The 21,359-nt window shown below is 40.0% G+C and overlaps 1 protein-coding gene across 1 annotated transcript in view; it reads right to left on the bottom strand.

Annotated features, from left to right (window-relative positions):
• Positions 1 to 906: 906 nt before the first annotated feature.
• LOC309978005 (elongator complex protein 1-like) overlaps positions 907 to 21,359 on the bottom strand; it is a gene marked incomplete at both ends in the record, with an annotated part of 35,318 nt that continues 14,865 nt past the window's right edge. Inside the window, 11 exon segments of the mRNA XM_082864376.1 lie at positions 907 to 984; positions 1,354 to 1,453; positions 2,248 to 2,294; positions 2,298 to 2,366; positions 2,459 to 2,512; positions 3,712 to 3,815; positions 4,161 to 4,267; positions 6,501 to 6,683; positions 18,345 to 18,444; positions 19,256 to 19,426; positions 20,532 to 20,762. Coding sequence (XP_082720502.1) covers positions 907 to 984; positions 1,354 to 1,453; positions 2,248 to 2,294; positions 2,298 to 2,366; positions 2,459 to 2,512; positions 3,712 to 3,815; positions 4,161 to 4,267; positions 6,501 to 6,683; positions 18,345 to 18,444; positions 19,256 to 19,426; positions 20,532 to 20,762 — 1,244 coding nt within the window.

Raw genomic sequence — 21,359 nt, 5'->3', positions numbered from 1 at the left:
CCCCAGTCCTCTCCCTGCGCTCCTACCGAAGCCCGAGCCTCAGCTCCCAGCCCCGCCCACCCCGGCGGGGGAGCTGACAAGCCTCTCAGGCTGGTGAGTGCCTGTGGGCACCGATCCTCTGTGCGGGAATCTCTCCACTTTGCCCCCCCACCCCTCTTGCTGTGCTCTCCTCCACGGCTCTGAAGCTTCCCCCCTCCGCCACCCACAGTCTCTGCCCGTTAAGGGGCTTCCTAGTGTGTGGAAACCTTTCCTCCTCACAGCTCCCTACCGCTGGTACAGGTCCCATCCCTATCCTTTTGTCTCTGTTTATTCTTTTTTCTTTTGCCCTACCCAGGTACGTGGGGGGTTTCTTGCCTTTTGGGAGGTCTGAGGTGTTCTGCCAGCGTTCAGTAGGTGTTCTGTAGGAGTTGTTCCATGTGTAGATGTCTAGTTTCTTTTTTAACAAAATATTAGTAAACATCTTTCCAGTATAAAGTTTCCCCCAAATTCAGAGATTCAAACAATGGATCATTTCCTTCACAACAGTGGCTCAGGCATTTTTGAGTCACAGGCCCATTTATAAGTCTGCTGAAAGCCTTGTGTCTTCTGCCCGGACAAATACACAGAGACACAGGATGGTGTAAAATTTCCCTGGGTTCACAGGCCATCTAAAGCCCATATGGTTCCCCTTAGGCTAGGAAGCCCTGTTTCATACAATGAGCCTCATGATTCCTTCTGCTAGGAATGTCTATTACACCATACGATATAAGAAGCAAAGTGTGACAAAAAGTGAACCTCTGAGAATCTGATTGAAGACATATGTAATAAAAGATTTAAAGACTTTTAAGTTTTAAAAATCTTAATGGAATACTTGCTGTCTTCACACATAAGTCATAACAATAAGCTAACTAATCATATACATGGTACTTACTTGCCCAACCACTTCTGAATTTGAGCTAAAATCAGGGCTCGATGATGAATAACTTCTAAGTTTCCCCTTGGCATCTTAAAATAAATAAATCAAATCAATAACATTTTTAATTAAATAGAAAAAAATTAAATACCCAGGATATACAACTTTACCTAACTCTTCTTAGAGAACTAATACAACACTGTCAAATGAGCATACTTTTGGCAAAATTTAGTTGTGTTCAAAATTTATTTTGACTTTTAAGAGAAGTTTCCCTCTTAGCCTTACTGGGCAGAGCCTGTATTAACATTCCTTTGTATAAAGCTAACAGAGAACTTAGCAAGGAAAGGCTTATAATAAATTAATACAAATGGTAAGAGAGCCTAAAATATAATCCACAAGAATTCTGTTTGGTATTTACTGCCAAATGACTATCAGAAATATAGCCTGAAAAATCAGCTTACCTGTAATATAAGCTTTGTGTCCTGGGGCACAACAGTGACAATGCATGAACCCCTCTCCACCTTCCGCAGAGATTCCCCATTAGACACAGGACAAGCCACTCTCCATTAACTGCAGCTGAAACTGCACATTATCCAAAGTAGAAGGAAGCAATTAACAACTAAGCCACACTGCTCTCTCACTCAGCCTCAAGACCATTAGCCCCTCTGATAAACAACCTTATCCCAGAATCTTGTGCTCTCTCACAGAGCCCTCATGCACATGCCCATACACAACTTCTCAACTGATATGGAAAACACAGGGAGGACTGGGTAGCTTCTCTCTGTCTTCTTGTATGGATAAAGCTATGATCGTATCAGTGAAAGATTCCCTGTTTCCAAGTTATCAATAGAAGCAAAGCAAATAAATAGGCTATTTTTATTTTCATAAGAAAATTGTGTGCATGCACACACATACACACTGGGTGGGGTGGGCATGGAACACAGAAAAAAGTGCGGCCGATTTCCTACAAACCATGAGATGGAGTCCTTCAGATATACAATAGAGGGTTGCCACAGTGAGAAAAGAAAGATTACAAAGAAGATTGAGCATATTGCCAGTTTGGTGCCTACATGGTAATTCAAAGTAAAATATTAGTTATATTAAAAAATTTCCTGAAAATTTTTGTTTACCTTAGGATGTGCTGCTTAAGGAAGGACCTCCTCTGTGCTAACTGGTGTGGAGTGATTCAACTGAGATATTATGTTGAGATTAGGGGCTAAGTAAATGAACTTGAAAAGTTTTCTCCAGTCTAGGACTCCATGATAAACAGCAACAAATTGTATGCAACAATCTTAAGTCATCAAGACTTCAAAGCACAAATGATATTACAGCAGGGACTATTTTCTATTTCATACACTGAAAACTTACTTTTCAATGAAGCATCTCTCAGGCAAAAACAGTGTTAAGTATGGGAATGAGTCATTAACAATAAAAACTCACCATATACTGCAAATGATGTGATATTTGAAGCAACCTACAAAAGGTCGGGGAGGCAAAGGGGAGAGTTAGCTATATTACCTGGAGCCAAGACTGAGAAAGATCCAGTGTCAGAACAAGCCTTGATACCTCAGTGTCACTGATGAAAAAGCGACATCTGTCAGTCAGGCCAAGGACACATTCCTTCAAAGAAATAAAATATGAAATTACAAACAATTCTAACCAAACTAGTTAAACCAAACTCTTCTATTACATGGCTCCATTGCCCTATGATTTCACATCTAGGTCCTTGCAATGGGGACTTAAGATGCCTAAGATGTGGTTGGTCTAGTGCAAAGTGGACTATGGCGCATCCAGTGCATCAGCAAGCCCTGCCATTTCTATCTCCTACGCATGTCTCAAACATATCACCTTTCGGCCCTCACTGCCTCCACTCACAGCCACTTCAACTCTCGTCCCTTTCAACCTACTCTCTACTGGGCAGCCAGAATAACCTTTCAAACCATGAAGCACATCACACTACTCCCTGATTAAAATCATCAGTTTCCCAATCTATGTTAAATGAGCAAAGCCACACTCCTTCCCATGGCCTATCACTAAGGTCTAGCCATGGCTTCCATTAGGTTCCTGGAATAAGCTGAGCTCTTTCTAAGCTCACAGTAGGTACAGTTCCTCCTCCCTGGAACACTCTCCCTTTCTCAGAGATAGAGCTTTCTTTTTCTTCACACTCAGCACATACACCACCACCTCCTAGAGGCTTTCCCAGACCACCAAAAGTTGGTCTCCCCATCCTCACAGCTACCATCCTCTAACTAGCCTCAAACACTTCTCTATTCTCTACCATTACACCCTGCTCATTTACTTCATTCTCCTATCAGAAGGGACAGCCATACCCGTATTGATAGATTAAAAATTCCAGAAGGGCAGGAATTAGTCAGCTGTTTGGTTTTGTAACCACTGTGTCCTACCACCTGCCACAATTATAGGCATTCTAATATTTGATGAATGATAACCTACTGAATACTAGTTTCAAGATTACATTTCTGTTGTCCCCAAAAGTTACTTATAAAACTAACTTTGAATGTTGTGTACAACTGGAGATAAATGTCTGCCAGTTGCATTTTTCTATTTTTGAATTTATACTTCCAAGGAAAGGAATCAACTAACTACATGCCAGGCAATCTCTTAATCCCATTTCAGAGATTGAGAGGCTGAGACTCAGGAAACTTCTCATTGTTGACAGTGAGTAACTTCTCATTGTTGCCTTGAGATTTAGTGGACACTCAGGTCCACCTCCAAAGCACACACTCTTTCTACTTAATGCTATCACTTTCTGGGTCACTGCTCTAAGTGGTAAGTTTTTCTGCCTTGTGTTTACTTACCTCTCCTCCAATCATGGCCAATTCGGTCTGTGCGCACAGATAAGGAAATCGAACAAGAAATTCACCAGGGTTCTTCCATGGTTCAACAGCCAGAGAGGGTGATTCTGCAGGATTGGCAGATGTGGTTTACCAAGAGCTGATCTTCTCTTTGTAAAAAACAAAAAAACACAAAAAACTGTTACACTAATACTTGCTAAAATGCTTAACATGCAATTTAAATCACTTTCCAAATGTGTTTCAGAAACTCATTAAAGTACTCCAGTTCATTACAAGAGAAAATACAGGGAGAACACACCTGCTAATTCCACTCTATAGATTAGGGATAGTTTTTCAGGGTAGTTAAAAGACCTAATAACCACCGCAGCACTGATAAGATACAAGTATATATGCTCAAGAATTAAATATCTACGTAAGCCATAAACATGCTTTCCTAACATTTTGATACTCACCCCAAAGGTACTTAATTATCTGACCACCAGCCACCTGCAGTGCTACTGACTTGGTCTTGGAGTTGCAGCACAGACGGATTATGACCCCATCCACTGTCACCGATGAACTGACAAGAGTAAAAAAAAAAAAAAGAAAAGGGAAATGAGGAAGGCTTGAACAGACCATTTTTCTCAAAAGTACTGACATTTCATTGATTTTGCAAAACAGAAAAAGATATAATTTTCCTTTGGTGCTGCACTGCCTATTTCAATATAACATAAATATAATAAATGCACACCCATATGTATATACACACTAATAGATAAACTATTGCAAGTGCAAGCCCTAGTAAAGCAATTACCTGTCACATGACATTATTTTCCACAATGTCAATAAACTAGGTGTCTACATTGTGAGGTCATCACTCCTATTCTGGCAGAAACTTTATATAACTTATTGCAACTTATTTCAATTTACTGCATTAAATAAAGCAGTGAATCTGTAGGAAAGTGAGCACACTTAATACCTCTATTGCTATTATATTCATGCATAGAAATCTGTGGGTCTCCCTTAATGGGAAGAGGGGAATCTGTTATTGCCATTTTAGTTTTTCCTGAGTCAACGAACCAAGAGTAGACATGTCTTAAAGGAAGTGGAAGAGGTACGATAAAAGCAAATGGTGCCAATGCTAACATTTATTCAAAGAGTTCTTAACAAATCTACAAAAAACCCCAAAATGCCACAAATTTGGGGAGGATAAATTATCTGACAAGTTAAGGGAATAGACTCTGGAGGTGCAATGGCTAGAGTTGGATTCTGGCTCCACCTGCGTTATCTCAGGCAAGTTACTTAAACTGCTCTGTGCCTCAGCTGCCTCAGCTGTACAATAAGGGCGCCAAACAGTACATACTTCAGAGAGGTATTGTGAGAAATAAGTGAATTAATATAGGAAATGCACTTAAAAGAGTACCTTTTACAAAGCACAAGCTATAGTAAATGTAAGCTATAAGCTGATTGGGGGACTACATATTCATCAAAGACATTAACATTTTGCATGAACAAAACAGTCTTCTTTGAGAAACAAAAGTCAAAGCAGCAGAAATATATTTTAAATGACTTCTCACTTCCTTTACAGCAAATGAGATGACGGCATCTACCTTTTACAAGATAATGATAAAAAAAACTTCAAATTTGGAGTAGTAGAAACATGCATAATTTAGGCATTTCTAATGTAAATTGCTCTGTTTTCCAAAGGAAGCCCTGTTAAGTCTGCATGCAGCTAGCACATATTCTGCATCCAGACATATTCACAAAACCTTCTTAAAAATATGAAGCATTATTGGGATTTCCCTCGTGGTCCAGTGGTTAAGACTCCACACTCCCAATGCAGGGAGCCCGGGTTCAATCCCTGGTTGGGGAACTAGATACCGCATGCCACAACTAGAAAAGATCCTGTGTGCCGCAACTAAGACCTGGCGCAGCCAAAATAAATCAAAAATAAATAAATACTTTTTAAAAACATGAAGCATTATCATTCAAAGATTAGAAGTTAATGACTGCATTTGGAATATGCTTTATGTATACAATAAAGACAGGTTCCTAATTTTGCAACAACGGTTTTCAAAACTTCAAGCTAACCAGTAGACCTTTAATTACATGTGAATCTGGGGATTACTATCAATGTATGCCTAAGGTGCCGAGTTTTGACACTAGAAACCTGAGGATTTCTCGGAGCTGTCCAGACAATGCTATCTGCTGCACAACAGGGCTTGCAATACAGAAAACAGCATCCATTAATGAAACCTGTTACGTGACAAAGATGCAGTCAGGAATCAAAATGAAACTCAGGGCCAGGGAGCTATGAAATTTTAGCAAAGAAAAATAGAAGAGGCTTTCTAGTAATAAATGCAATCAAGTGCCAAACAAAATGTATAGGAGGCCGGAAGAAGTATTTTGAAGCCACTAAATCAAAATGAAGTGCATATATATAGATCTCATAATTGATTTTAATAACTAACAAGGGTAATTAGAGTGGCTAATTCTCATAGGCTAATAATTACTCTGCTGGAATGTAAGTATAAGCTGAATTAAAATTCTTAACACACCTTAAAAATGTTTTGCCTCATCTATTGGTATTTGTGCTATTTTTCACCAATTCTTGATGCATTTTAATCTATATTTTGACAAGACTAAAAACTAGACTTAACCCTCTTGCTAAGTATGTCTAAAAAGGAAGCCACTGCCCCTCAACTCTGCTCAGTGGAAGTAAAAAAAAAAAATAAAGTCCTAGGCTCATAAAAGACAGAAGCCTAACTCTATCCATATATTAACACATGGAATACAGGGAATTGTTGGAATGCCTAATATTGAGCTGTCCCTGCTTGTTATCCATCTCAGAAGGGGCCACAGTCAGATGGTGAATGACAGAGCTTGGGGTGGACTGACTGTGGCTCACAGCCAGGAAAACGTCTTCCTGAACCCAGGTGAGAAGGCTGAGCTTCAGTTGGTTTACTTCTTCATCTTCACTCTTCTCAAACTGAATTCTGTTTTAAATATTGAAGAATTTTCAAAACATGAGTAAGACTTCAACATCACCGAGATTTTCCTGAATGAAGAATGAACCACTTTATATACAGTCAACTCCTTATTTGGAGGGACAAAACCTGAGGTAATGCCCAATACTAGAAAATCCAAAAATAATGTTTGCCTTGCTTAAGAATATGTTTTTCTAGTATTTAAAATTAAGTACCTTATACTCTGAGATCTTTAGATTTGAAGAGAACATTTCAAGAAACTGACTACAGAAGAAAAACTGACTGCCCCAGGTCCTACACTAATAAACCCCAGGAGTGTTTCATTGTTACCACTTACCAGCATTCAAACCAAGCTCCAGCAGATATTTAGGCCTCAGTTGAATGGATCCTTTCCTAAGCATCTCATATCAAAATGAGTAATTAGTTTGGGAGATGATTTCTTTGCTGCTAATGCCTTCCTCCTGTAGCATTCAGACACTGGAGGAGGGCTACTTCACGCGGCAACTCACAATGGCTACTTCCTGCCTTTTAGCTCAAGCAGCAGATCCTCAGCGGGCACTGAAGAAGCTGAGGCACTAGTCTGATCTTCCTATTCAACCAGCTCTCCCTGGACTCAGTCTCTCCACTGCATTCAGCCCCACACAGGAGCACTCCTGCCTCGGGTTCTCACTGACACTCTTCTGCCCACCACACCCAACATTCTCAATCCTTCTCTGGCAATCCTAAACCTCTCTCTTTTTCAAAGTTCAAGGTAATTTATTTATGCCCTTCATGAAATCTTCTCTAAATGACTTAGAGCTATCCTTCTCACAATCTTTTAAAACGTGAAACTATATTCTCAGTTGCCTCACGCTTTCTAGTTTGCCTTAAATCTGTCCTCTAAACTTTCAAGTCTGTGAAGTGAAATAATCCATGTACATGCTCTTTGAAAAATTACTAAGCATTATACAGACAGCTCCCAAATCATACACAGGTAGGAAATATATTCATTTATTAAATATATTGCATATAATGACATTTAAGAAACATATTATTTGTTATATTCAGTTATTGGCTCATTATTCCCATTAATTTAGAAATAAATGTTCCCAGGAGACAAAGTAGTGCAGTAATTAAGAACATGGGCTTGGAGGGGGGAAGCTTCAGAGCCACGGAGGACAGCGCAGCAACAGGGGTGCGGAGGGCAAAGTGGAGAGATTCCCTCACGGAGGATGGGTGCCGGCCAGCACTCACCAGCCTGCGAGGCTTGTCTGCTCACCCATCAGGGTAGGTGGGGGCTGGGAGCTGAGGCTCCAGCTTCGGAGGTCGGATCTCAGGGAGAGGACTGGGGTTGGCTGCATGAACACAGCCTGAAGGGGGCTAGTGCACCACAGCTAGGCGGGAGTGTGTCCGGGGACAAGGTCTGGAGCTGCCGAAGAGGCAAGAGACTTTTTCTTGCCTCTTTATTTCACGGTGCACGAGGAGAGGGGATTATGAGCGCCACCTAAAGGAGCTCCAGAGATGGGCACAAGCCAAAGCTATCAGCGAGGAACCCAGAGATGCGCATGAAATGCTAAGGCTGCTCCTGCAGCCACCAAGAAGCCTGTGTGCAAGCACAGGTCACTATCCACACCTCCCCTCCCAGGAGCCTGTGTAGCCCGCCACTGTCAGGGTCCCGTGATCCAGGGACAACTTCCCGGGAGAACACACAGCATGTCTCAGGCTGGTGCAATGTCATGACGGCCTCTGCTGCCACAGGCTCGGACTGCATTCCGCACCCCGCCCTCCCTCCCTGCCCACTAGCCCCCACTCCCCAGCTTGAGTGAGCCATAGCCCCCTAATAAGCTACTCCTTTAACCCCATCTGGTCTGAGCGGGAACAGATGACCTCAGGCGACCTACATGCAGAGGTGGGGCCAAATCCAAAGCTGAACCCCAGGGGCTGTGCGAATAAAGAAGAGAAAGGGAAACCTCTCCCAGCAGCCTCAGGAGTAGCAGATTAAATCTCCACACTCAAATCGATGTACCCTGCATCTGTGGAATACCTGAATAGACAATGAATCATCCCAAATTGCGGTGGTGGACTTTCGGAGCAAGGATATATATATATTTTTTGCCTTATTCTCATTTTGTGAGTGTGCATGTGTATGCTTCTGTGTGTGATTTTGTCTGTATAGCTTTGCTTTTACCATCTGTCCTAGGGTTCTGTCTGTCCATTTTTTTTAGTATAGTTTTTAGCACTTGTTACCATTGGTGGATTTGTTTTTTGCTTTGGTTGCACTCTTCTTTCTTTCTTTCCTTTTTTTAAATTAATTTTTAATAATTATTTTTTGTTTTTATCTTAACAACTTTATTATATTTTTTCTTTCTTTCTTTCTTTCTGTCTTTGCTTCTCTCTCTCTCTCTCTCTCCCTCCCTCCCCCCTCTCTCTTTCTTTCTTTCTTTTCTTCTCCCTTTTCTTCTTAGCCGTGTGGATGACAGGGTCTAGGTGCTCCGGCCAGGTGGCAGGCCTGTGGCTCTGATGTGGGAAATCTGAGTTCAGGACATTGGTCCACCAGAGACCTCCCAGATCCACATAATATCAAACGGTGAAAATCTCCCAGAGATCTCCATCTCAAGGCCAAGACCCAGCTCCACTCAATGACCAACAACCTACAGTGCTGGACACCCCATGACAAACAACTAGCAAGACAGGAACAAAACACCACCCAAAAGCAGAGAGGCTGCCTAAAGTCATAATCAGATCACAGACCCCCCAAAAAACACCACCAGAGGCGGAACTGCCCACCAGAAAGACAAGATCCAGCCTCATCCACCAGAACACAGGTACTAGTCCCCTCCACCAGGATGCCTACACAACCCACTGAACCAACCTTAACCACTGGGGGCAGACACCACGGACAATGGGAACTATGAACCGGTAGCCTGTGAAAAGGAGACCCCAAACACAGTAATTTAAACAAAATGAGAAGACAAAGAACCACACAGCAGATGAAGGAGCAAGATAAAAACTCATCAGACCAAACAAATGAAGAGGAAATAGGAAGTCTACCTGAAAAAGAATTCAGAGTAATGATAGTAAAGATGATCAAAAATCTTGGAAATAGAAAGGAGAAAACAGAAGAAACGTTTGACAAGGAACTAGAAGAACTAAAGAGCAAACAAGCAATGATGAAAACACAATAAATGAAATTAAAAATTCTCTATAAGGGATCAATAGCAGAATAAATGAGGCAGAAGAACAGATAAGTGACATGGAAGACAAAATGGTGGAAATAAGACTGCAGAACAGAATAAAGAAAAAAGAATGAAAAGAATTGAGGACAGTCTCAGAGACCTCTGGGACAACATTAAACACAACAACATTCGAATTATAGGGGTCCCAGAAGAAGAAGAGAGAAAGAAAGGGACTGAGAAAATACTTGAAGAGATTACAGTTGAAAATTTCCCTAATATGGGAAAGGAAATAGTAAATCAAGTCCAGGAAGCACAGAGATTCCCATAAAGGATAAATCCAAGGAGAAACACGCCACAACACATATTAATCAAACAATCAACAATTAAATAGAAAGAAAAAATATTGAAGGCAGCAAGGGAAAAACAACAAATAGCACACAAAGGAATCCCTATAAGGTTAACAGCTGATCTTTCAGCAGAAACTCGGCAAGCCAGAAGGGAGTGGCAGGACATATTTAAAGTGATGAAAGGGAAAATCCTACAACCAAGATTACTCTACCCAGCAAGGATTTCATTCATATTTGATGGAGAAATTAAAACCTTTACAGACAAGCAAAAGCTGAGAGAGTTCAGCACCACCAAACCAGCTTTACAACAAATGCTAAAGGAACTTCTCTGGGCAGGAAACACAAGAGAAGGAAAAGACCTACAATGACAAACCCAAAACAATCAAGAAAATGGGAATAGGAACATACATATCGATAATTACCTTAAATGTAAATGGACTAAACGCTCTTACCAAAAGACATAGACTGGCTGAATGGATACAAAAACAAGACCAGTATATATGCTGTCTACAAGAGACCACTTCAGACCTAGGGACACATACAGACTGAAAGCGAGGGGATGGAAAAAGATATTCCATGCAAATGGAAACCAAAAGAAAGCTGGAGTAGCAATTCTCATATCAGACAAAATAGACTTTAAAACAAAGACTATTACAAGGGACAAAGAAGGACACTACCTAATGATCAAGGGATCGATCCAAGAAGAAGATATAACAATTGTAAATATTCATGCACCCAACATAGGAGAACCTCAATACATAAGGCAAATACTAACAGCCATAAAAGGGGAAATCCACAGTAACACGATCATAGTAGGGGACGTTAACAACCCACTTTCACCAATGGAAAGAACATCCAAAATGAAAATAAATAAGGAAACACAAGCTTTAAATGACGCATTAAACAAGATGGACTTAATTGATATTTATTGGACATTCCATCTAAAAACAACAGATTACACTTCCTTGTCAACTCCTCATGGAACATTCTCCCAGACAGATCATATGTTGTGTCACAAAACAAGCCTTGGTAAATTTAAGAAAACTGAAATTGTATCAAGTATCTTTTCCGACCACAATGCTATGAGACTGGATATCAATTATAGGAGAAAATCTGTAAGAAATGCAAACACAGGGAGGCGAAACAACACACTACTTAATAACCAAGAGATCACTGAAGAAATCAAAGTGGAAATCAAAAACTACCTAGAAACAAATGACAACGAAAGCAAAATGACCCAAAACCTATGGGATGCAGCAAAAGCAGTTCTAAGAGGGAAGATTATAGCACTACAATCCTACCTTAAGAAACAAGAAACATCTCAAACAAACAACCTAACCTTACACCTAAAGCAATTAGAGAAAGAAGAATAAAAAACCCCAAAGTTAGCAGAAGGAAAGAAATCATAAAGATCAGATCAGAAATAAATGGAAAAAAATGAAGAAAATGATAGCAAAGATCAATCAAACTAAAAGCTGATTCTTTGAGAAGATAAACAAAATTGATAAAACGTTAGCCAGACTCATCACGAAAAAAAGGGAGAAGACTCAAATCAATAGAATTAGAAATGAAAAAGGAGAAGTAACAACTGACACTGCAGAAACACAAAAGATCATGAGAGATTACTACAAGCAACTCTATGCCAATAAAATGGACAACCTGGAAGAAATGGACAAATTCTTAGAAATGCACAACCTGCCAAGACTGAATCAGGAAGAATTAGAAAATATGAACAGACCAATCACAAGCACTGAAATTGAAACTGTGATTTAAAATCTTCCAACAAACAAAAGCCCAGGACCAGATGGCTTCGCAGGCAAATTCTATCAAACATTTAGAGAAGAGGTAACACCTATCCTTCTCAAACTCTTCCAAAATATAGCAGAGGGAGGAACACTCCCAAATTCCTTCTACGAGGCCACCATCACCTTGATACCAAAACCAGACAAGGATGTCACAAAGAAAGAAAACTACAGGCCAATATCACTGATGAACATAGATGCAAAAATCCTCAACAAAATGCTAGCAAACAGAATCCAACAACACATTAAAAGGCTCATACACCATGATCAAGTGGGGTTTATTCCAGGAATGCAAGGATTCTTCAATATATGCAAATCTATCAATGTGATAAACCATATTAACAAATTGAAGGAGAAAAACCATATGATCATCTCAATAGATGCAGAGAAAGCTTTTGACAAAATTCAACACCCATTTATGATAAAAAACCCTGCAGAAAGTAGGCATAGAGGGAACTTTCCTCAACATAATAAAGGCCATATATGACAAGCCCACAGCAAACATCATCCTCAATGGTGAAAAACTGAAAGCATTTCCACTAAAATCAGGAACAAGACAAGGTTGCCCACTCTCACCACTCTTATTCAACATAGTTTTGGAAGTTTTAGCCACAGCAATCAGAGAAGAAAAGGAAATAAAAGGAATCCAAATCGAAAAGAAGTAAAGCTGTCACTGTTTGCAGATGACATGATCCTATACATAGAGAATCCTAAAGATGCTACCAGAAAACTAGTAGACCTAATCAATGAATTTGGTAAAGTGGCAGGATACAAAATTAATGCACAGAAATCTCTGGCATTCCTATATACTAATGATGAAAAATCTGAAAGTGAAATCAAGAAAACACTCCCATTTACCATTGCAACAAAAAGAAAAAATATCTAGGAATAAACCTACCTAAGGAGACAAAAGGCCTGTTTCCAGAAAATTATAAGACGCTGATGAAAGAAATTAAAGATGATACAAATAGATGGAGAGATATACCATGTTCTTGGATTGGAAGAATCAACATTGTGAAAATGACTCTACTACCCAAAGCAATCTATAGATTCAATGCAATCCCTATCAAACTACCACTGGCATTTTTCACAGAACCAGAACAAAAAATTTTGCAATTTGTATGGAAACACAAAAGACCCCGAATAGCCAAAGCAATCTTGAGAACGAAAAAAGGAACTGGAGGAATCAGGCTCCCTGACTTCAGACTATACTACAAAGCTACAGTTATCAAGACAGTATGGTACTGGCACAAAAACAGAAAGATAGATCAATGGAACAGGATAGAAAGCCCAGATATAAACCCACGCACATATGGACACCTTATCTTTGATAAAGGTGGCAGGAATGTACTGTGGAGAAAGGACAGCCTCTTCAATAAGTGGTGCTGGGAAAACTGGACAGGTACATGTAAAAGTATGAGATTAGATCACTCCCTAACACCATACACAAAAATAAGCTCAAAATGGATTAAAGACCTAAATGTAAGGCCAGAAACTATCAAACTCTTAGAGGAAAACATAGGCAGAACACTCTATGACATAAATCACAGCAAGATCCTTTCTGACCCACCTCCTAGAGTAATGGAAATAAAAACAAAAATAAACAAATGGGACCTAATGAAACTTCAAAGCTTTTGTACAGCAAAGGAAACCATAAACAAGACCAAAACACAAGCCTCAGAATGGGAGAAAATACTTGCAAATAAAGCAACTGACCAAGGATTAACCTCCAAAATTTACAAGCAGCTCATGCAGCTCAATAACAAAAAAACAAACAACCCAATCCAAAAATGGGCAGAAGACCTAAATAGACATTTCTCCAAAAAAGATATACAGACTGCCAACAAACACATGAAAGAATGCTCAACATCATTAATCATTAGAGAAATGCAAATCAAAACTACAATGAGATATCATCTCACACCAGTCAGAATGGCCATCATCAAAAAATCTAGAAACAATAAATGCTGGAGAGGGTGTGGAGAAAAGGGAACACTCTTGCACTGCTGGTGGGAATGTGAATTGGTTCAGCCACTATGGAGAACAGTATGGAGGTTCCTTAAAAAACTACAAATAGAACTACCATATGACCCAGCAATCCCACTACTGGGCATATACCCTGAGAAAACCAAAATTCAAAAAGAGTCATGTACCAAAATGTTCATTGCAGCTCTATTTACAATAGCCCAGAGATGGAAACAACCTAAAGTGCCCATCATCGGATGGATGCATAAAGAAGATGTGGCACATATATACAATGGAATATTACTCAGCCATAATAAGAAACGAAATTGAGCTATTTGTAATGAGGTGGATAGACCTAGAGTCTGTGATACAGAGTGAAGTAAGTCAGAAAGAGAAAGACAAATACCGTATGCTAACACATATATATGGAATTTAAGAAAGAAAAATGTCATGAAGAACCTAGGGGTAAGACAGGAATAAAGACGTAGACCTACTGGAGAACGGACTTGAGGATATGGGGAGGGCGAAGGGTGAGCTGCGACAGGGCGAGAGAGAGTCATGGACATATACACACTAACAAACGTATTAAGGTAGATAGTTAGTGGCAAGCAGCCGCATGGCACAGGGATATTGGCTCGGTGCTTTGTGACAGCCTGGAGGGGTGGGATAGGGAGGGTTGGAGGGAGGGAGATGCAAGAGGGAAGACCTATGGGAACATATGTATATGTATAACTGATTCACCTTGTTAATAAGCAGAAACTAACACACCATTGTAAAGCAATTATACCCCAATAACGATGTTAAAAAAAAAAGAAATGGAAAAGGAGAAGTAACAACTGACACTGCAGGTATACAAAGGATCATGAGAGATTACTAGAAGCAACTCTATGCCAATAAAATGGACAACCTGGAAGAAATGGACAAATTCTTAGAAATGCACAACTTTCCAAAACTGAACCAGGAAGAAATAGATTATATGAACAGTCCCATCATAAGCACTCAAATTAAAACTGTGATTAAAAATCTTCCAAGAAACAAAAGCCCAGGACCAGATGGCTTCACAGGCGAATCCTATCAACCGTTTAGAGAAGAGCTAACACCTATCCTTCTCAAACTCTTCCAAAATATAGCAGAGGGAGGAACACTCTGAAACTCTTTCTACGAGGCCACCATCACCCTTATATCAAAACCAGACAAATATGTCACAAAGAAAGAAAACTACAGGCCAATAACCCTGATGAACATAGATTCAAAAATCCTCAACAAAATACTAACAAACAGAATCCAACAGCACATTAAAATGATCATGCAATATGATCAAGTGGGGTTTACTCCAGGAATGCAAGGATTCTTCAATATACGCAAATCAATCAGTGGGATACACCATATTAACAAACTGAAGGAGAAACACCATATGATCATCTCATAGATGCAGAGAAAGCTTTTGACAAAATTCAACACCCACTTATGATACAAAACCTCCAGAAATCAGGCACAGAGGGAACTCACCTCAAGATAATAAAGGCCATATATGACAAGCCCACAGCCAACATCGTCCTCAATGGTGAAAAACTGAAACCTTTTCCGCTAAGATCAACAACAAGATAATGTTGCCCACACTCACCAGGATTATTCAAAATAGTTTTGGAAGTTTTAGCCACAGCAATTGGAGAAGAAAAAGAAATAAAAGGAATCCAAGTTGGGAAAGAAGAAGTAAAGCTGTCTCTGTTTGCAGATGACATGATACTATACAGAGAGAATCCTAAAGATGCTACCAGAAAACTACTAGAGCTAATCAATGAATTTGGTAAATGAGAAAGATACAAAATTAATGCACAGATATCTCTTGCATTCCTATACACTGAGGATGAATAATCTGAAAGTGAAATTAAGAAAACACTCCCATTTACCATTGCAACAAAAACAATAAAATATCCAGGAATAAACCTACCTAAGGAGACAAAAGACCTGTATGTAGAAAATTATAAGACACTGATGAAAAAAATTAAAGATGGTACAAATAGATGGAGAGATATACCATGTTCTTGGATTGGAAGAACCAACATTGTGAAATGACTATACTACTCAAAGCAATCTACAGATTCAATGTAATCCCCATCAAACTACCAATGGCATTTTTCACAGCACTAGAACAAAAAATTTCACAATTTGTATGGAAACATAAAAAACCCCGAACAGCCAAAGCAATCTTGAGAACGATAAACGGAGCTGGAGGAATCAGGCTCCCAGTTTTCAGACTATACTACAAAGCTACAGTAATCAAGAGAGTATGGTACTGGCACAAAAACAGAAATATAGACAATGGAACAGGATAGAAAGTCCAGAGATAAACCCACACACATATGGTCACCTTATCTTTGATAAAGGAGGCAACAATATATAGTGGAGAAAAGAGAGCCTCTTCAATAAGTGCTGCTGGGAAAACTGGACAGCTACATGTAAAAGAATGAAATTAGAACACTCCCTAACACCATACGTACAAAAAAACTCAAAATGGATTAAAGACCTAAATGGAAGGCCAGACACTATCAAACTCTTAGAGGAAAACATAGGCAGAACACACTATGACCTAAATCACAGCAAGATCCTTTTTGACCCACCTCGTAGAGGAGTGGAAATAAAAACAAAAATAAATAAATGGGACCTAATGGAACTTAAAAACTTTTGCACAGCAAAGGAAACCATAAACAAGAGCAAAAGACAACCCTCAGAATGGGAGAAAGTATTTGCAAATGAAGCAACTGACATAGGATTAATCTCCAAAATTTACAAGCAGCTCATGCAGCTCAATAACAAGAAAAAAACAACCCAATCCAAAAATGGGCAGAAGACCTACATAGACATTTCTCCAAAGAAGATACACAGATTGCCAACAAATACATGAAAGAATGCTCAACATCATTAATCATTAGGGAAATGCAAATCAAAACCACAATGAGGTATCGCCTCACACCAGTCAGAATGGCCATCATCAAAAAATCTACGAACAATAAATGCTGGAGAGGGTGTGGAGAAAATGGAACCCTCTTGCACTGTTGGTGGGAATATAAATTGATACAGCCACTATGGACAACAGTATGGAGGTCCTTTCAAAAACTAAAAATAGAACTGCCATACGACCCAGCAATGCCACTACTGGGCATATACCCTGAGAAAACCATAATTCAAGAAGAGTCATGTACCATAATGTTCATTGCAGCTGTATTTACAATAGCCAGGACAGAAATGGAAGCAACCTAAGTGTCCATCGACAGATGAATGGATAGAGAAGATGTGGCACATATATACAATGGAATATTACTCAGCCATAAAAAGGAACGAAATTGTGTTATACGTAGTGAGGTGGATGGACCTAGAGTCTGTCATACAGAGTGAAGTAAGTCATAAAGAGAAAAGCAAGTACCGAATGCTAACACATATATATGGAATCTAAAAAAAATGATCATGAAGAACCTAGGGACAGGACGGGAATAAAGATGCAGACCTACTAGCAAATGGACTTGAGGACACAGGGAGGCGGAATGGTAAGCTGGGACAAAGTGAGAGAGTTGCATGTACATATATACAGTACCAAATGTAAAATCAGTAGCTAGTGGGAAGCAGTCGCACAGAACAGGGAGATCAGCTCAGTGCTTTGTGACCACCTAGATGGGTGGGATAGGGAGGGTGGGAGGGACAGAGACACAAGAGGGAAGAGATATGGGGATATATGTATATGTATAGCTGGTTCACTTTGTTATAAAGTGGAAAGTAAAAAAAAAAAAGAACATGGGCTCATTAAACAGAACAGAATCAAATTCTGGATTCTCACAGAAATGGACTTATAATTAATAATTTGGCTTCTGGGTCATTTTACAATGCCTATAATGTACCTGAGGTATTCAATTATATCCAACTGTTCATACTATCGTTTCCATAGGAAAATGCATTCTGATTTCCAACCTGAGAGCCTCGAAACACAGCAGCCAAAAGTTCTGCACTGTAGGATGAGACAAACTAGAGACTGCATTAGGTCAGCCGCACATTAACAATGTACGTATCCTCATCTGTGTAGGCAAATGCACTGTGCTCTATCATCTGCATCTCCATCTTTCCCACGGGATATTCCCTGTTGAAAACCCCCCAGGGATGGTGGGGGAATGGGTTCTAAGTCAGCTTAAGACTTATGCTCCATTGCCACCCATCAGCATATATGACATTCAGATATATAGGTAACTGACTTCCCCAACCAGGCTGAAAAACCAGGGCCCAGGTGTTGTATCTACTTCTTGTTCCACTGAGCAACAGGCACAGGATAAGATAATAACAGTTGGCTGAATTTAGGACTAAATGCTGGCTGCTTCTGTGCCCAGAGTTCCAAGGCAACTAAGAACAACCTACGTGTATCTCTTGTCCTGATGAAGTGTTCTAAGAGAAATGTTAAATCCATTTCCACCCACAGCTCCCAGTTTCACCGTAGAGTCTACACTTGGACTATCACCTAGGGGGAAAAATGCAAATACTATCATAGTAAGCTACAAACATTTTTCCTGATACCACGGATATGGGGTCCTGCATTTAATGGGTTCTAGAAGGTAATCCACTTTACAAATAAAGCAATCTAGAAAATAACCACATCTCAACCTCTTTCTTAAATTTCTGCCTACCTTTCAGGCTGAGAATTCAAAACTTATTTGAAAACAAGGCTACCACTGCCATGTGCCAGTATAACTTACGATACAACCATAGAATTCACAAATTACAGGTTCTCCAAGTACATCAGGAAAGCAACTAGAAACTGCGAGCAACAGGACTGTGGAAGGACAACTAGATTAGACGCTAAAACACCTAAGTAGAGGTCCTTGTCCTTTCTTGCTCAAGCAGACTGCAAACCCTCTGGCATTCTGTTTCCTCATCTATAAAACAGAAAAACTCCACCTCTGACATAGCTCCTAGGAAAGCTGTGAGATCAACTGAAAATATGTGCAATGGCAATGAAAACTGTAAAACATGTTAAGGATGTAATGAGATACTACGTTCTTTCTAGGATTGAGAATTATTCTTAAATAACTAACCCTTCAAGTTCAACAAAGCAAAAAGAATTGTTCTTATTAGCCAGAGTAGGATTGAAGCCCCCCACACAAACACACAAAAAACCCTATAAGTCAATTAAACATCACAGTAATAATGATATTAATTATAAACTTCAAAATTTTTCGAAGCCCTAGAGCCAACGCAACACCAAACTATAGTTTGCTTTTGTGTAGGAGAGATTTGATTCAGAACATCCTGATAACAGTTTTTGAACATACCACATTTATAAACAAAAATCTGGTTACTGGCATTTAGGACAGCGAGGTCGTTACTCTTTTTAGGGTGTGTGGAGAACATGATTTGAGCTACAGGGTGTGGGAGCAGCAGTCGGTAGGTGCACATGGGAGGTGGAACCATACTCTGCCAGAAGACTGTCACCAATATCCTGTCTGCATGCGAGAGAGAAAGAGGATTAGACACATGGATGTTCAATTTGTAAAACAAGGCAACTGAACAGCACAGTACCACTAACTAATAATGGTGGGAGAAAATATACAGCGATTCTTAAAAGTAATTGTTGGTGTTTTTATCATGAATAAGCTTAAATACAGCGTAGAGGAGGAAAGTTAGTGTCAGAGATCTGTCTATATCTGGCTACTGTCACCTCCAGGCCTATAGCAGTCCATCACGGGGCTTGGAGTTTCAGGTGCCAGGGACTACGGCAAGCAGGCCAAAAGGTCAGAGTTCTAGCTTTAAACCTGGGCCTGCAACCAAGCCAGAATAAACCAAAATCCTTAAAGCACTTCCCTGTACATGGATCTGGTAATAAGGCATATGTGCTTAAGTCCTCTATACAGAACATATGATTGTAAAATCAGTATTATGATCACTACATAGAACATAAATTAGTACACCAACTCACATTACAATCTTAGAAGCAAGTTTTCCTTTATGTCATCAGCAATAAATAAACTGTCTATTCAGGAAAGACTGACTTTCCCTAGTTTCTTTCCCCTCACTAAACAAAAGCCCTCAACCTAATTAAAAAACACCAATCCAATCCGAGTACTAGGCAGATGTCTGTGACTTGAACTGAAGATACTGGAAAGGTACATAATTAGCAAGCATTATATCAGAAAACAAAGCAACACAATGGAGTGGTGTGAGAGTCAACGGAACGCTTTGTCAGGGCACAAAGACAAGGCTGACACACCAATGCCACAAGCCTACTGTTGTCTTCCTCTCCACCCAGGGTCAGAAATGTCAATGTCTTCAAAGCCCAGACAAGTAAATATGTAAAGGCCATGGTTGTAGTAGAAAAGGGAGTTGAGGGATGTGGGGGGGGGGAGAGGAGAGACTATGGTCCTCAGGGGAGTACACGCCTCACCTAAGGGTGTTCCCATCCAATCGAAACCAAAGCAAGTAAAAACAAACCAAACAACCAGAATAATCAATCAAATAAAAATCCTGCACTGTTTAAGTCAAACTACCACATCTGCAGGCTCCTGGCTCAGGCCCCTTGCAGGCCCATGGACACACTTTTCAGCTCCTTACTTCCATCAACAACAGCCACATTTGCCATGTCACTTAAATTATCTCCTGAGCTCCGGTCAGTCGTCCAGTGCCAGTCATAGCAGAGGTAATGCCAGCCTTGACAGAGAACATACAGCCGGTATGGGGTCACTGGGCCCCACATCAGGGACACAATCTCGCTCTTCCCACAGGTGCCGAAGGGCAGGCTTTGCTTGAGATACCAGTGATAGTTTCCAACAGTCCAGAGCTGAACTGCAGGGGAAAATGAAAAGGAGGCCATCAGAGGCAGGGGCCAGAGGACCAGACTTCGTACCACTTACTAGAGAGGGATGAGGACACCTTTTTCTTTTTCAAATGACCCTTTCTGCTCAGCCTCTTCATTAAGATAATAATATTAACAATAATTGTTAAAGTATAGCTTTTCATGAGGACAAAAAATTAAGCATCAACAAGGTCAGAAGCACACGTGTTCATTTCTGCCTCTACCTTCAAACCTTCATGATCATGATGATGGAAGGCTCCTACCATAGGACAGTGCTTTAGTGAGTTGTTTTTTTTCCCATAAAGACTTAGAAAGAAGAAAACTTGGCAATTAGATTAAAAGTATTAAAACACCCAATCCAAGAGCACTAGACTAGCATCACTATGTTGTATTACGCTTAAGATGCTTATTATTTTCTTCCAGGTGTTTTGCATGCAGTTATGTCCAAGGGAGATCAGCATGCAATTACCCTTAAAAGAACAAGACCAAGACCTGTAGAGTGCAGGAAACAGAAAGAAGTTGGTCAAAGAGTACAAACCTTCAGTTACAGTTCCAGAGATCTAATGTATAGCATGGTGACTACAGTT

Source organism: Leucopleurus acutus, assembly GCF_964270905.1.
Source record: "Leucopleurus acutus genome assembly, chromosome: X".
NCBI lineage: Eukaryota > Metazoa > Chordata > Mammalia > Artiodactyla > Delphinidae > Leucopleurus > Leucopleurus acutus.
This window is presented reverse-complemented; position numbering and strand designations above follow the sequence as displayed.